This window comes from Maniola jurtina, chromosome 18, assembly GCF_905333055.1.
Source record: "Maniola jurtina chromosome 18, ilManJurt1.1, whole genome shotgun sequence".
Lineage (NCBI taxonomy): Eukaryota > Metazoa > Arthropoda > Insecta > Lepidoptera > Nymphalidae > Maniola > Maniola jurtina.
In genome coordinates, this window is record NC_060046.1 from 729,816 (window position 1) to 745,074 (window position 15,259).

Here is a 15,259-nt window from a genome sequence, read left to right on the forward strand (position 1 = left end):
GCGAAGGACATAGGCGACTTTTATCCCGGAAATTCAAAGTTCCATAAGTAGTAAATTCTTAAAGGCCTATCTGTTTTACCGATTTGAATGAAATCCAAGAGGTAGCTTGCATCCATGAAACAGTCAGGCAACTTTTTATCCCGGAAAATTCCTACGCTTCAAAGAGTTCCCACGGGATTTTTGAAAAACCTAAATCCACGCGGACGAAGTCGCGGGCATCATCTAGTAAGTAATAAAAACAATATAAAATATAGTAGGTACCTAAATGAAACATAATATAATTTGAATTGTTTATTTAGTTTAACATCACAGAAATATACATACTTAAATCATAATACGTCATATTGTCTTTTGCCTATGTCCTGTCTTCAAAACAGACGATAAGGTAGACAAGGCACATTATAAAGTATAAACTTCAGGAAAATTACGGGGGCAATCAATACAAAAAGAAATATTTGTATAATTATACTTAAAAATAATAATATAGAGATGCCCGCACTGCGATTCAAAATTCGCGCGGAAAAAATGACCGTAATTTGATACAAATTGCGGTATTGAATTCGCGCGAATATTTTGTGCGGTATGGAGTTGCATGACGCTCACCGCATTCCAGTGCGGGCATGTGAAATTCCGTAGGCGGAATATAAATCGCTCGAATAAAAATCGCTGTGCAGGCAAAGTCAAAGAACCCTCGATAGATCTTAGCCAAAGAATTCCTTATATCATATTACCCTACTGCCAGACAATGCTCTGACTTTCACTAAACCGGCTTCAAAAGGTTAATCAAATTACCCCTATAGCAATAAGCTTTGAAATCGCAAACTTTTTCACCATCCTTATACAAGTATAGCTTGAAACAGATTTCACAGAAGAACGCGGGGTCGAACGGCACTCTCGAGCACCCCGTGACGATCCACTTGGCCCCAAACTCGGCGCAAGTGGTGCAGTACAGGGTCTGGTGTTGCGCGACGGCGCTGTGGAAGGGGAACACGGATTGGCGTAGGGGGTCGTGCGAGTTGAGCAGCCGCACCTCGGAGAATGTGAAGAGGTGTTCGCAGTTGCCCTGGTGCACGTATACCTGCGGGTAAAGGAAATTATGATACGTTGATCCTATAAATACCTGCTGGGCGATTCAAACCACTCCCCGAATCCGAATCGAGCGTTCTGAATCGCTCGGCAGATATGATATCATGTGGGTCGTGATTAGATAACTTCCGGTTGGCAGAGGAAATGGAGAGAAGACGTTGAAACGAGGAGTCGAAGATTGATTACATGGCGACTCCGTCGACAGTTTGCTCGCCAAGGGTATTTTTTGTCACTGCAATGCGACCCGTCTTCAGTGGACGCAACATGACGTCAACTGGTCCACAGTGAAAATTAGCTGTCACCTAGGTGCCACGAGTTGGACCATTACCGTATGGGTGTAGAGTGGTCCTTATAAACCTCGCGTAGATGGAGTATGGATGTCATCATTTCAACCCCTCGTCCTCACCTCAGGATGCCCCAGGCGGACGAGCAGCTGGTCCACTGTGACTTGCGTCATGTCGTAGCTCGGGAAGTCACCCAGGCGCCATGAGCTGGCCCACTGCCGGATGGGTGCAGAGTGGTCCTTGCAAATCCCGCGTAGATGGAGTATGGATATCATCATTTCGACCCCTCGTCCTCACCTCAGGATGCCCCAGGCGGACAAGCAGCTGGTCCACTGTGACCTGCGTCATATCGTAGCTGGGGAAGTCGCCCAGGCGCCGCGAGCTGGCCCACTTCCGTATGGGCGCAGAGTGGTCCTTGCAGCCCTCGCGAGTGTCCACGTAGAACGCGTTGTTTATGAACAGGAAACCAGATGGGAATACGTTCTGGAATGTTTTTTTATGGAAAAAGTATTTAAAATTGAAAATTATATTCAAAGCTGCTATTAGATATACTTTTTTTAGATTTTGAAAAAAAAAAAGCAGATATTGTGTTTATATATGTTCAAAAGTGTCCACTTGAGCACAATTCTGCCGCCCTAGCAGCACGATGTCGTTAGTGAATACCGAGTGCCGCGTGTGCTGCAATACAGATACCGGCTGTTCACCTTGGCCGATGCGGCGGGCGTGGCTTCCGGGTTGAGCGACATGTCCACCCGCATGCCCTCGTCGTTACAGCACACCAGGCGATCGCGCAGCACGGTCAACTTCTGCCGTCCTAGCAGCACGATGTCGTTAGTGAATACCGAGTGCCGCGTGTGCTGCAATACAGATACCGGCTGTTCACCTTGGCCGATGCGGCGGGCGTGGCTTCCGGGTTGAGCGACATGTCCACCCGCATGCCCTCGTCGTTACAGCACACCAGGCGATCGCGCAGCACGGTCAACTTCTGCCGCCCTAGCAGCACGATGTCGTTAGTGAATACCGAGTGCCGCGTGTGCTGCAATACAGATACCGGCTGTTCACCTTGGCCGATGCGGCGGGCGTGGCTTCCGGGTTGAGCGACATGTCCACCCGCATGCCCTCGTCGTTACAGCACACCAGGCGATCGCGCAGCACGGTCAACTTCTGCCGCCCTAGCAGCACGATGTCGTTAGTGAATACCGAGTGCCGCGTGTGCTGCAATACAGATACCGGCTGTTCACCTTGGCCGATGCGGCGGGCGTGGCTTCCGGGTTGAGCGACATGTCCACCCGCATGCCCTCGTCGTTGGAGCACACCAGGCGATCGCGCAGCACGGTCAACTTCTGCCGCCCTAGCAGCACGATGTCGTTAGTGAATACCGAGTGCCGCGTGTGCTGCAATACAGATACCGGCTGTTCACCTTGGCCGATGCGGCGGGCGTGGCTTCCGGGTTGAGCGACATGTCCACCCGCATGCCCTCGTCGTTGGAGCACACCAGGCGATCGCGCAGCACGGTCAACTTCTGCCGCCCTAGCAGCACGATGTCGTTAGTGAATACCGAGTGCCGCGTGTGCTGCAATACAGATACTCGTATCAGAGCGCTCTCTTACAATAAATAAATTTGAATTCTGAATACGTCCTATGAATTCTACGTCCTACTACAAATTTTTTGCACCTTCACCATCATTGTCTAACACCTATACTCGTAGGTGTCAATAACGGCCCGGCAAGCTTAGGTTTGGCGTTAAGACCAATGTGTGAATGTGCCAATAAAGAAAAAAAGGGCCTCGCACCCCGAGGATTCCGTACTCGGGTATTTTTTTCGACATTTTGCACGATAAATCAAAAATAAATTATGCATAAAATTAAATAAAAAACAGTTTTAGAATGTACAGGTACTTGTAACTGTATTTTTATTTATTTAGTTTCTTCCTTTGGTGTTGATTATTTCATGTTTTGTGTGCAATAAAGTTCTTATCTATCTACCTATCTGTCTATCCTTAACAGTAGTGAGCATACATACATTGCGGTCTCTTCCATGGCTGTAGAAGGGTCGGTACACGCGCACTCGAAACACTAGATCCTTGCCCGGCTCCAGTGGGGAAAACGGTACCTTTGTGTCTATGTTCTGCAACAAACCTGACTCACTTATATCCATCCACTAGCTGATGCCCGCGACTTCGTTCGCGTGGATGTAGTTTTTTAAAAATCCCGTGGGAACTCTTGGATTTTCCGGGATAAAAAGTAGCCTATGTGCTAGTCCAGAGTATAATCTATCTCCATCCTAAATTTCAGCCCAATCCGTCCAGTAGTTTTAGCGTGAAGGAGTAACAAACATACACACACACACACACACACACACACATACAAACTTTCGCCTTTATAATATTAGTGTGATACTCCATAATATGCTTAACCATGCTTTTATTATACAGTGCGACAAGGCTTTTTTAGCGCGTGGCCAAAATCGGAACTAACGCCGCCATCTTATGAAGTGTCAATCTGCCCCCTGTATGTTGTGTTGCTAAGTAAAAAATCTGAATTCCACTGTTTTATTAATATTTGAGCCATTCCAAATACGTGACTTCTCATTATATCCTGATAATAAATACAGCAGAAATGTGTTTGCATCTTATAGCTACATTTATCACTGAGTATAGTATTTGAACAGGTAAACATGATAGGTTACAAGTCTATGGCCTATCAATGACTTTTATTATTTTTTCCCGATGTGCAAACAGGTATAGCTTTCTTAATTTCTCATTCTGACTGATCACCACTATATCATCTTTATCTATAGATGATAGGTTGATGGATCACCACTATATCATCTTTCAAATCTAACAATTCTGACCATCAAAAGGTGTACAATAGTGCCTACTTTGAATAAATGATTTTGATTTTGATTGCTAGAATTACCTGTGTTACAGGAATCACTTTGATGCCCCTGTAAATAAGCCTCTTAGTGTACAATTTCCTCGTGTCCTTGTCTATGCGCAGTTTCAGCTTCTTCACCAGGCACAGGTTCTGCCCCAGCTCGCTGATCTGCAGAGTCTGCGCGATGTGCTCCGGCAGGGGCTCCTGTTTGGGGTAGCTGGTCGACATCCTCAGTTCATTGCCAGTTTTTAAATGTTCTGGGCTGGAAATAGTCCCCTCCAATTATAATTACAAAAAAGTTGTTGGACAGCAAACCAGAGGGCCGCAGAGGCCGAGGAAGCCCTAGAGGTCGATGGATTGATGGAGTGGAAAAGGACATGAGGATTTTGGGGGTTCGGAGCTGGAAGGAAGCTGCATCTGACCGGCACCGATGGCGGAGTTTGCTTGACCAAGCCTAGGCCCACCCAGGGCTGTAGTGTTTTGTTGATGATGACGTTCAAGTCGAGAATGAATAGGCATCTTTTAGGCAAGCGCGCTACATCTTAGGCTGCATCATCACGTGCCACAAGGTCTGATTGCAGCCAATGAAAATTTTAAGTATACCTACTACGGCTTACGAGATACAGTCCAGTGACAGACAGACGGACGGACGGACAGAAGAGGCTTAGTAATAGGGACGCGTTGGCACCCTTCGTGTACGAAACCCTAAAAACACACCTAATCTATGTTGGTGTGCTATGTATTCTTAATATTGATAATAATTATTATTGAAGCTGAGTTTTTATTCTCAGTACATATTCAAGATACATCGCGACGCAAAATATTCAATGCGCAAAATGTTCAAAACGTAAAATGTATGATTTCGCAAAATGATCAAAACGCTAAACGTTCAAAACATAAAGGTTCCAACCCAAAACGTGCAAAACTCAAGTACAATGATGAAGAAAAACGTTCAAAAAGCAAAATTGTACCTGCAAAAATTAGCGAGCTTACTAAACTCATCATCGCTTAGATCACAGCCAACATATTCTCTAACTTTTGCATTCTGGAACTGTTCTAAATCCTCTGGGTTCTTAGGTGTTCCAAATATGGGTAGAAACTTGAACACTTCAGGCAAGTTCTTTGTTATTATCGGCTCAGTTACTACGTTAGCTGAAATAGACAATAAATAGGGGATGAAAGTGTGTATGAAAGCCCATCATATTCAAGAACCAACAAGCAATTACTACAGTCTTCTCCACTGAATTGACATTGGTGGAATTATTGCTTGCCACAAAACCGTAATACAAAAAGCCAGACAATGAAAATTAGTACATATTTAAGCTTTTTTGTTTAAAAGGAGGATAATTTTTAGTGGTTCTTTCTTTACTATAATAGTAGCTGATGCCCGCGATTTCGTTCGCGTTTATTTGAGTTTTCAAAAATCCCGTGGGAACTCATTGATTTTCCAGTTCAAGTAGACTATGTTAGGTACTCAATACTCTGTCCTTTCAACTATTTCTATGCCAAAAATCAAGTCGATTGGTTGCATAGTTAGGGTGTGAAGGACGGACAAACAAATCTCAATCTCACAGGCTAAATCATATAGATGTACCCTCTCTTTTTAGAATCGCTTTTTCGTTTCAAGCTTCAAATCACAAAAGTACTAAAGTCACATCAATAGGGAGAAAAAAAAAATTAACATTACCAACTAAATAAAGTGAGTGCAAAACAAGTAGCCCAATTTACGACATGGTACGAAAACAGATCACAGCCAGGCTTGTGTTCTAATCTATAGCCTATAGTTGAGATCTATAGAATGCACTGTGACTTTGCTCCAACTTGAGGCACTGTTAAAACGAGACAGAGTTATACAGTTGGCATAAATCTGTCTCATTTTAAGTGAAACTTAAGTCTATGCAAAGTCAGAGTGCACTCTATAGATTTCAACCTTAGACCTGCATAAACTGTCCTTTTGCAACTTCTAAAGTCAAAATCAAAATTTGACTTCGTCTGTGATGGCGTTTGCTGGCGCGCGTGGTGTGCTTGTTTGGAGTGTTTTTTTTTTTGTTAAGAGTGGCTGGTTTTTGTGTTAGTTGGTGTTTTTTGGTGGTGGAACTGACTGGGAAGCGCTCTAAAGGGGCGCCGCGCGTATGTCGGCGGGCGCCGGCGCAGACGGAGTCCATACTTGTATAAATTCAATAACTTGAAAATATCAAAAACTTGACATTGGCTAATCAGAGTAAAGCCAGATTTAAAGAAAAAAAAAAAAAAAATATTTATATCATGCAGGACAACGGCTACTGTCTCTGTGACTTTTCCACTGGTTTGGGATGAAGATCCCACTGAGAAGAGTCGCCAAGAAACACAGCAGTTGCTTTTTTCAAATCGTAAAAAGTATAACAAGTAAAACTTTTAACTTTATTTGTCAAATATCATGTCAAAATACAATTTTAGTCCTTATTTTAAAGGTGAACCATACAATTGACATGACAGTTGACCGATAGAGTTAAAATCTAAATCTAAATACAACTACACCATCTCTTGAGTAACTGAAAGCTTAGCTGGTTTCAGTTAGCTACACTAAGGAATTCATCAACTGTATACACCTCTACTTGTGTTTTTACACATTAAAAAAAAATATATAAATAAGTCATTATTTAATAAAGACTAACATTCCCCTTTCCCCTCCAAATAAGCAATGTAATGTAATTTCAGTTTAGACTACTTGTTTTGCGCGCACTATAAGTTTCAAATTACAATTTATGGGATACAATTTTGGGCCTTTATCTTCTGCATAGAGCTTTACGTTTACACCATGCCGTTGATCCAGCGAACTTTGGCTGCCATCTTTGTTATTTTCACTATTGTTTGATACATCCCCATAGATGCATATCTCCCCATTCGGAAATATGTCACCATTGGTTTGATTATCTTTTCTATGTGTGTCTTGAGATTCTGCAACAATTTTGAAGATTAAACAATAAGTAACAACATATTATTAATTGCTTACTAGTTACTATAATAAATATGCTTAATGTCGTAGTAAAAATCATCAGGTAAAAATAATTCCGATTTTGGAACTGTGCAGCGGCTGAAATACATACTAATCAATGAGAATATATATATATTATGTAAAACCCGGCCAAGTGCGAGTCGGACTCACACACAACGGGTTCAGTACCATTGTACAAGATATTAGGTACCTAAAACTTTTACGTAGAACAATGCAACTTAATGACGATTAATAACGAATATATGTGATTTAGTAATTATTTTTTTGTGAACAAGTTTTGATCGCCTCGTTGTCTGTCTGTCGGCCGTGTTTGTCAAGAAACTTATAGGGTACTTCTGTTGACCTAGAATCGTGAAATCTGGCAGATAGGTAGGTCTTATAGCACAGCTAATGGGAAAAATTCGAAAACCGGCTTATTTTCTAGTACACTCAATTTGATTTGATACCCAATTACGCCTTTTAGGTGCGCAAACTAAGCCCAGATTGTTTTGCCAATGTCACACTTATGAAAAAGGCTTGACAGAGATTATATGATGAGAGCTGTTGTACAGTTGAAATTTGAGAATATACAAAATAATTTTAGTCTACTAGTTAGTCCTTAACCTAGAACAAAACACAAATAAATAATTAGTTAATAGATATACAAACATGAGTTAAAAAAAGGGACAAATACTATTATATCTATATATAATAATATCTATTGTTTAATTTTACTACATTCTTTATGTTTACATAAAAATCTACAATATAGACTGAACAAAAACATTAATAAACATTCAACATTTATAGGATGAGGGGCTTTATGGGGGAGGACATCATAGAGAGTATGGGAGAGTTTAGGGCAGTTGAAAAGGATGTGAGAATCAGTGCTTTCATCGCACACAGAGAGAGTTATCCCTCATCCGAAGTTTAACCAGATTGGCAGGTGTGCAAGAGTGACCAAGACCAAGTGACCAAGATAGTAGAGGTCCAACAATTTGCACATCTATGAAGAAAAACCAGGGTTGTCAAGGGATGTTTGGCTGGATGGATGCATAAAACTTACCCTTGATTAATAAATTGACAGATCTTAAATCTAGTGCTATCCTTTTCCATAGGCAGCAATACGAAAAGAATAGCTATACATTTAGACCTGTCATCTTACTTTAGTTTAGAGATTGTAAGCCACATTGTCTCCCAGATGTTAGTTTAACTAATATGAGTTTGAAAAATAAAAATTGAAAATGAAAGAAAATACCTGCATCTTGTAAGGACTGTGTTTCAATATTGTCTATGCTATTAGTTCTATTAATGAAAAAATCTGTCAGCGGCTGATCTTCATCATCACTGACAGTGGTCTTACTGTGTATGGAGCATGGACAGTTGAAATATGGCCCGCAAACACCTCCTAAACGGTCACAGTCAGAGATAGTTTGACCATCTTGATCTTGGTGGCTAAAGTCAACTTCTACTTCCATTGTATGGATGTCAGAGGTGCTGGTAGTAGTAGCTCCTTCGTTATCGCTTTTGGTTCCCATTAACGTTTCAGTGGTATCCATGGTCACTTCGTTATTTACAGCGCCATTCATTTTTTGCAACACTTTTGGAAATAAACACAAAACTATGCGTTAGGTTTAAGGGGTTTGTGCTCGGTTTAGGTTTATGCCTTTTTAATATTCGTCTTTCAGCTGTTATTTCAAAATTAAGTAAATGTTTCAATTCATGCATACATTTCTAACAATATTGTGCATATACTAACCTTAAAAAACCAATGTCGAGGTATTCGGACACATATTCGCATATTCAATAAGTATACAGTGTACCATGTACTCTTTGATTCGCGAGACGCTATTATTTAAAGTAGTTTTTGAGTAAAATGTAAATAATGAGGTTAGGTACTGTATTTCAGTAAGTACAGGAAAACCACAGACCAAAAACAAGGATAGTTAAAGGATAGCTGTGATGGATAGTTATCACGTAGTGATTACATACTCTTTGTATGTTATTAGTCTGTGGTTTTTAATCTAACCTAAACTCGTATAGTACGTAAATGAGCCTTAAAAAAAGATAGGTACCTCCTCATCACCTCCAGATTACTGGTCTGTGCTAATCACCGTGTTTTCAATGATGATCACAACTGGGGATCACAATCACATCTCCTACGCAAAAACTACCTATAGGTACTTTATGGTCTGTGGTTGTCAATGTCAATTAGTGATGGCAGGCAAATGGCAATGGCAATTGGCAACAATATGTTATTGGTCTGTGAATTTTACAATAACAAACTGCTGAGTGTCAGTAGTATACAGATTTTTAGCTATTTTTTATTTAGCATAGAAGCATTAAAAATGCTGACACTGTGGAATTTATTTGAAGCTACATTATTGTGTCTAAACGCAGTCTGCGTTCTGCATGAAGAAAGGTTTATGCAAAAAAGTAAGTTATAATTCCTAACCTTCAAACTAATAAAGTAAATAATTAACTAGTAAGTAAATTTAATTTCTAAGACAGAGTTTTCGTCAAAAAATATCATGGTCACGAAATGACGAAACTGTAATAAATTATGAAAGAACAATATGCTTTGATAAAGTTTATTTAGCTAAGTTGTAGGTATTCTTCTTTTTTGCAGTGGGTTGGGGTGCAAACACACAAAACCAAGGATTCGAAGACCAGTCTTCAGTTAAATTTCAAATTTTAAATCTAGTACGGTCAATACGAACAGTAACAAGAAGTAAGTGAAAAAGTTATTTAATGTTGTACCTACTTACCCAAAGATGTGTTGTACCATGAAAGGTTTATGAAATAGTTACTAATTTTTACTGTTTTTTTTTTTTCAGTTCCATTAATTATTTTAAATATTTTAACAATAATATTTAAGTTACTCTTGGGTTGATGAACGAATTTTGAAGAAGAAAGGATTTTTTACTGTAAGTGAATAAATAATCAAAATGCAGACTTTAATACTTAATAATATATTAAAAAGCTATTTTTAAATTTGTTTTTAAACTTTCATCATCCTTACACAATCCTAAGAAAAAATCCTTCATTTATTACTTAGTTAACAATTAGATAATAAAATGGTAATCTTTTTTAATTTGTAATGAGTAAATGAAAGATAAATTATTACAGACACATTACAAATACAACATTTAGGTACAATTTATAATCTTGGAGTTGATTTCAAACTATGGAATATAATATACTTATATATTAATAATATAATTATATTACATCTAAGTGTGAACACTGAATAGTGACATTTAAAAGTAGGGTGAGCGATGTTTATATATTATATTATATTATATTTCCGTAGTTTGAAGGCAACTTAAGTTACATTAAAAAGAACTTATAAATGTTTTTATCAATGAACATTTTAAGTTTAAAAAAGGTGCAAGATAAAAAGAGAAAGTTTGGTAAGTTAGGTGGCATGATGGTATTGGCATGACATGCATGACATTGTTATAAAGTTTTTTTTCTTTCTCGTCTGGCTTTATAAAGATAAGCCAATGTCAAGTTTGTAGTTATTTGTAACAAGTTAGGGAAACTATACAATTATGGACTCCGTCTGTGCCGGTGCTCGCCAACACACGCACGGCAACCCCTTAGAGCGCTTTCCAGTCAGTTTTAACAAATAAATATTTAAGCTTTTTTGTTTAAAAGGAGGATAATTTTTAGTGGTTCTTTCTTTACTATAATAGTAGCTGATGCCCGCGATTTCGTTCGCGTTTATTTGAGTTTTCAAAAATCCCGTGGGAACTCATTGATTTTCCAGTTCAAGTAGACTATGTTAGGTACTCAATACTCTGTCCTTTCAACTATTTCTATGCCAAAAATCAAGTCGATTGGTTGCATAGTTAGGGTGTGAAGGACGGACAAACAAATCTCAATCTCACAGGCTAAATCATATAGATGTACCCTCTCTTTTTAGAATCGCTTTTTCGTTTCAAGCTTCAAATCACAAAAGTACTAAAGTCACATCAATAGGGAGAAAAAAAAAATTAACATTACCAACTAAATAAAGTGAGTGCAAAACAAGTAGCCCAATTTACGACATGGTACGAAAACAGATCACAGCCAGGCTTGTGTTCTAATCTATAGCCTATAGTTGAGATCTATAGAATGCACTGTGACTTTGCTCCAACTTGAGGCACTGTTAAAACGAGACAGAGTTATACAGTTGGCATAAATCTGTCTCATTTTAAGTGAAACTTAAGTCTATGCAAAGTCAGAGTGCACTCTATAGATTTCAACCTTAGACCTGCATAAACTGTCCTTTTGCAACTTCTAAAGTCAAAATCAAAATTTGACTTCGTCTGTGATGGCGTTTGCTGGCGCGCGTGGTGTGCTTGTTTGGAGTGTTTTTTTTTTTGTTAAGAGTGGCTGGTTTTTGTGTTAGTTGGTGTTTTTTGGTGGTGGAACTGACTGGGAAGCGCTCTAAAGGGGCGCCGCGCGTATGTCGGCGGGCGCCGGCGCAGACGGAGTCCATACTTGTATAAATTCAATAACTTGAAAATATCAAAAACTTGACATTGGCTAATCAGAGTAAAGCCAGATTTAAAGAAAAAAAAAAAAAAATATTTATATCATGCAGGACAACGGCTACTGTCTCTGTGACTTTTCCACTGGTTTGGGATGAAGATCCCACTGAGAAGAGTCGCCAAGAAACACAGCAGTTGCTTTTTTCAAATCGTAAAAAGTATAACAAGTAAAACTTTTAACTTTATTTGTCAAATATCATGTCAAAATACAATTTTAGTCCTTATTTTAAAGGTGAACCATACAATTGACATGACAGTTGACCGATAGAGTTAAAATCTAAATCTAAATACAACTACACCATCTCTTGAGTAACTGAAAGCTTAGCTGGTTTCAGTTAGCTACACTAAGGAATTCATCAACTGTATACACCTCTACTTGTGTTTTTACACATTAAAAAAAAATATATAAATAAGTCATTATTTAATAAAGACTAACATTCCCCTTTCCCCTCCAAATAAGCAATGTAATGTAATTTCAGTTTAGACTACTTGTTTTGCGCGCACTATAAGTTTCAAATTACAATTTATGGGATACAATTTTGGGCCTTTATCTTCTGCATAGAGCTTTACGTTTACACCATGCCGTTGATCCAGCGAACTTTGGCTGCCATCTTTGTTATTTTCACTATTGTTTGATACATCCCCATAGATGCATATCTCCCCATTCGGAAATATGTCACCATTGGTTTGATTATCTTTTCTATGTGTGTCTTGAGATTCTGCAACAATTTTGAAGATTAAACAATAAGTAACAACATATTATTAATTGCTTACTAGTTACTATAATAAATATGCTTAATGTCGTAGTAAAAATCATCAGGTAAAAATAATTCCGATTTTGGAACTGTGCAGCGGCTGAAATACATACTAATCAATGAGAATATATATATATTATGTAAAACCCGGCCAAGTGCGAGTCGGACTCACACACAACGGGTTCAGTACCATTGTACAAGATATTAGGTACCTAAAACTTTTACGTAGAACAATGCAACTTAATGACGATTAATAACGAATATATGTGATTTAGTAATTATTTTTTTGTGAACAAGTTTTGATCGCCTCGTTGTCTGTCTGTCGGCCGTGTTTGTCAAGAAACTTATAGGGTACTTCTGTTGACCTAGAATCGTGAAATCTGGCAGATAGGTAGGTCTTATAGCACAGCTAATGGGAAAAATTCGAAAACCGGCTTATTTTCTAGTACACTCAATTTGATTTGATACCCAATTACGCCTTTTAGGTGCGCAAACTAAGCCCAGATTGTTTTGCCAATGTCACACTTATGAAAAAGGCTTGACAGAGATTATATGATGAGAGCTGTTGTACAGTTGAAATTTGAGAATATACAAAATAATTTTAGTCTACTAGTTAGTCCTTAACCTAGAACAAAACACAAATAAATAATTAGTTAATAGATATACAAACATGAGTTAAAAAAAGGGACAAATACTATTATATCTATATATAATAATATCTATTGTTTAATTTTACTACATTCTTTATGTTTACATAAAAATCTACAATATAGACTGAACAAAAACATTAATAAACATTCAACATTTATAGGATGAGGGGCTTTATGGGGGAGGACATCATAGAGAGTATGGGAGAGTTTAGGGCAGTTGAAAAGGATGTGAGAATCAGTGCTTTCATCGCACACAGAGAGAGTTATCCCTCATCCGAAGTTTAACCAGATTGGCAGGTGTGCAAGAGTGACCAAGACCAAGTGACCAAGATAGTAGAGGTCCAACAATTTGCACATCTATGAAGAAAAACCAGGGTTGTCAAGGGATGTTTGGCTGGATGGATGCATAAAACTTACCCTTGATTAATAAATTGACAGATCTTAAATCTAGTGCTATCCTTTTCCATAGGCAGCAATACGAAAAGAATAGCTATACATTTAGACCTGTCATCTTACTTTAGTTTAGAGATTGTAAGCCACATTGTCTCCCAGATGTTAGTTTAACTAATATGAGTTTGAAAAATAAAAATTGAAAATGAAAGAAAATACCTGCATCTTGTAAGGACTGTGTTTCAATATTGTCTATGCTATTAGTTCTATTAATGAAAAAATCTGTCAGCGGCTGATCTTCATCATCACTGACAGTGGTCTTACTGTGTATGGAGCATGGACAGTTGAAATATGGCCCGCAAACACCTCCTAAACGGTCACAGTCAGAGATAGTTTGACCATCTTGATCTTGGTGGCTAAAGTCAACTTCTACTTCCATTGTATGGATGTCAGAGGTGCTGGTAGTAGTAGCTCCTTCGTTATCGCTTTTGGTTCCCATTAACGTTTCAGTGGTATCCATGGTCACTTCGTTATTTACAGCGCCATTCATTTTTTGCAACACTTTTGGAAATAAACACAAAACTATGCGTTAGGTTTAAGGGGTTTGTGCTCGGTTTAGGTTTATGCCTTTTTAATATTCGTCTTTCAGCTGTTATTTCAAAATTAAGTAAATGTTTCAATTCATGCATACATTTCTAACAATATTGTGCATATACTAACCTTAAAAAACCAATGTCGAGGTATTCGGACACATATTCGCATATTCAATAAGTATACAGTGTACCATGTACTCTTTGATTCGCGAGACGCTATTATTTAAAGTAGTTTTTGAGTAAAATGTAAATAATGAGGTTAGGTACTGTATTTCAGTAAGTACAGGAAAACCACAGACCAAAAACAAGGATAGTTAAAGGATAGCTGTGATGGATAGTTATCACGTAGTGATTACATACTCTTTGTATGTTATTAGTCTGTGGTTTTTAATCTAACCTAAACTCGTATAGTACGTAAATGAGCCTTAAAAAAAGATAGGTACCTCCTCATCACCTCCAGATTACTGGTCTGTGCTAATCACCGTGTTTTCAATGATGATCACAACTGGGGATCACAATCACATCTCCTACGCAAAAACTACCTATAGGTACTTTATGGTCTGTGGTTGTCAATGTCAATTAGTGATGGCAGGCAAATGGCAATGGCAATTGGCAACAATATGTTATTGGTCTGTGAATTTTACAATAACAAACTGCTGAGTGTCAGTAGTATACAGATTTTTAGCTATTTTTTATTTAGCATAGAAGCATTAAAAATGCTGACACTGTGGAATTTATTTGAAGCTACATTATTGTGTCTAAACGCAGTCTGCGTTCTGCATGAAGAAAGGTTTATGCAAAAAAGTAAGTTATAATTCCTAACCTTCAAACTAATAAAGTAAATAATTAACTAGTAAGTAAATTTAATTTCTAAGACAGAGTTTTCGTCAAAAAATATCATGGTCACGAAATGACGAAACTGTAATAAATTATGAAAGAACAATATGCTTTGATAAAGTTTATTTAGCTAAGTTGTAGGTATTCTTCTTTTTTGCAGTGGGTTGGGGTGCAAACACACAAAACCAAGGATTCGAAGACCAGTCTTCAGTTAAATTTCAAATTTTAAATCTAGTACGGTCAATACGAACAGTAACAAGAAGTAAGTGAAAAAG

General features: G+C 38.3%; 3 protein-coding genes across 5 annotated transcripts; 1 reads left to right on the plus strand and 2 right to left on the minus strand.

Annotated features, from left to right (window-relative positions):
* Nucleotides 1–276: 276 nt before the first annotated feature.
* LOC123874581 lies at nucleotides 277–9,164 on the minus strand. The gene is given in 10 exon segments (XM_045920055.1): nucleotides 277–1,078; nucleotides 1,668–1,853; nucleotides 2,612–2,758; nucleotides 2,761–2,943; nucleotides 3,394–3,498; nucleotides 4,290–4,509; nucleotides 5,219–5,399; nucleotides 6,987–7,184; nucleotides 8,480–8,821; nucleotides 8,981–9,164. Coding segments are annotated over 9 exon segments (1,839 nt in total). The 5' UTR covers nucleotides 8,781–8,821; nucleotides 8,981–9,164; the 3' UTR covers nucleotides 277–760.
* A 308-nt stretch (nucleotides 9,165–9,472) lies between these two features.
* LOC123874583 (immediate early response 3-interacting protein 1) lies at nucleotides 9,473–10,174 on the plus strand. The gene is made up of 3 exons (XM_045920056.1): nucleotides 9,473–9,657; nucleotides 9,851–9,952; nucleotides 10,059–10,174. The coding sequence occupies exons 1-3, from the start codon at nucleotides 9,474–9,476 to the stop codon at nucleotides 10,112–10,114; spliced, it is 342 nt and encodes a 113-aa protein (XP_045776012.1). The 5' UTR covers nucleotide 9,473; the 3' UTR covers nucleotides 10,115–10,174.
* Nucleotides 10,175–11,806: 1,632 nt separating this feature from the next.
* Nucleotides 11,807–14,719, minus strand: LOC123874160. Of its 3 annotated transcripts, none has more exons than XM_045919377.1 (3): nucleotides 14,591–14,719; nucleotides 13,774–14,115; nucleotides 11,807–12,478 (listed from the first exon to the last, which is right to left on the minus strand). In XM_045919377.1, the coding sequence occupies exons 2-3, from the start codon at nucleotides 14,102–14,104 to the stop codon at nucleotides 12,240–12,242; spliced, it is 570 nt and encodes a 189-aa protein (XP_045775333.1). In that variant the 5' UTR covers nucleotides 14,105–14,115; nucleotides 14,591–14,719; the 3' UTR covers nucleotides 11,807–12,239. The 3 variants fall into 3 exon arrangements, 2 of the variants coding, with proteins under 2 accessions (XP_045775333.1, XP_045775332.1); XM_045919376.1 differs by lacking the exon at nucleotides 14,591–14,719 and adding an exon at nucleotides 14,275–14,460 and having other exon boundaries at nucleotides 12,006–12,478; XR_006797844.1 differs by lacking the exon at nucleotides 14,591–14,719 and adding an exon at nucleotides 14,275–14,458 and having other exon boundaries at nucleotides 12,012–12,478; nucleotides 13,879–14,115.
* Between the last annotated feature and the right edge of the window lie 540 nt (nucleotides 14,720–15,259).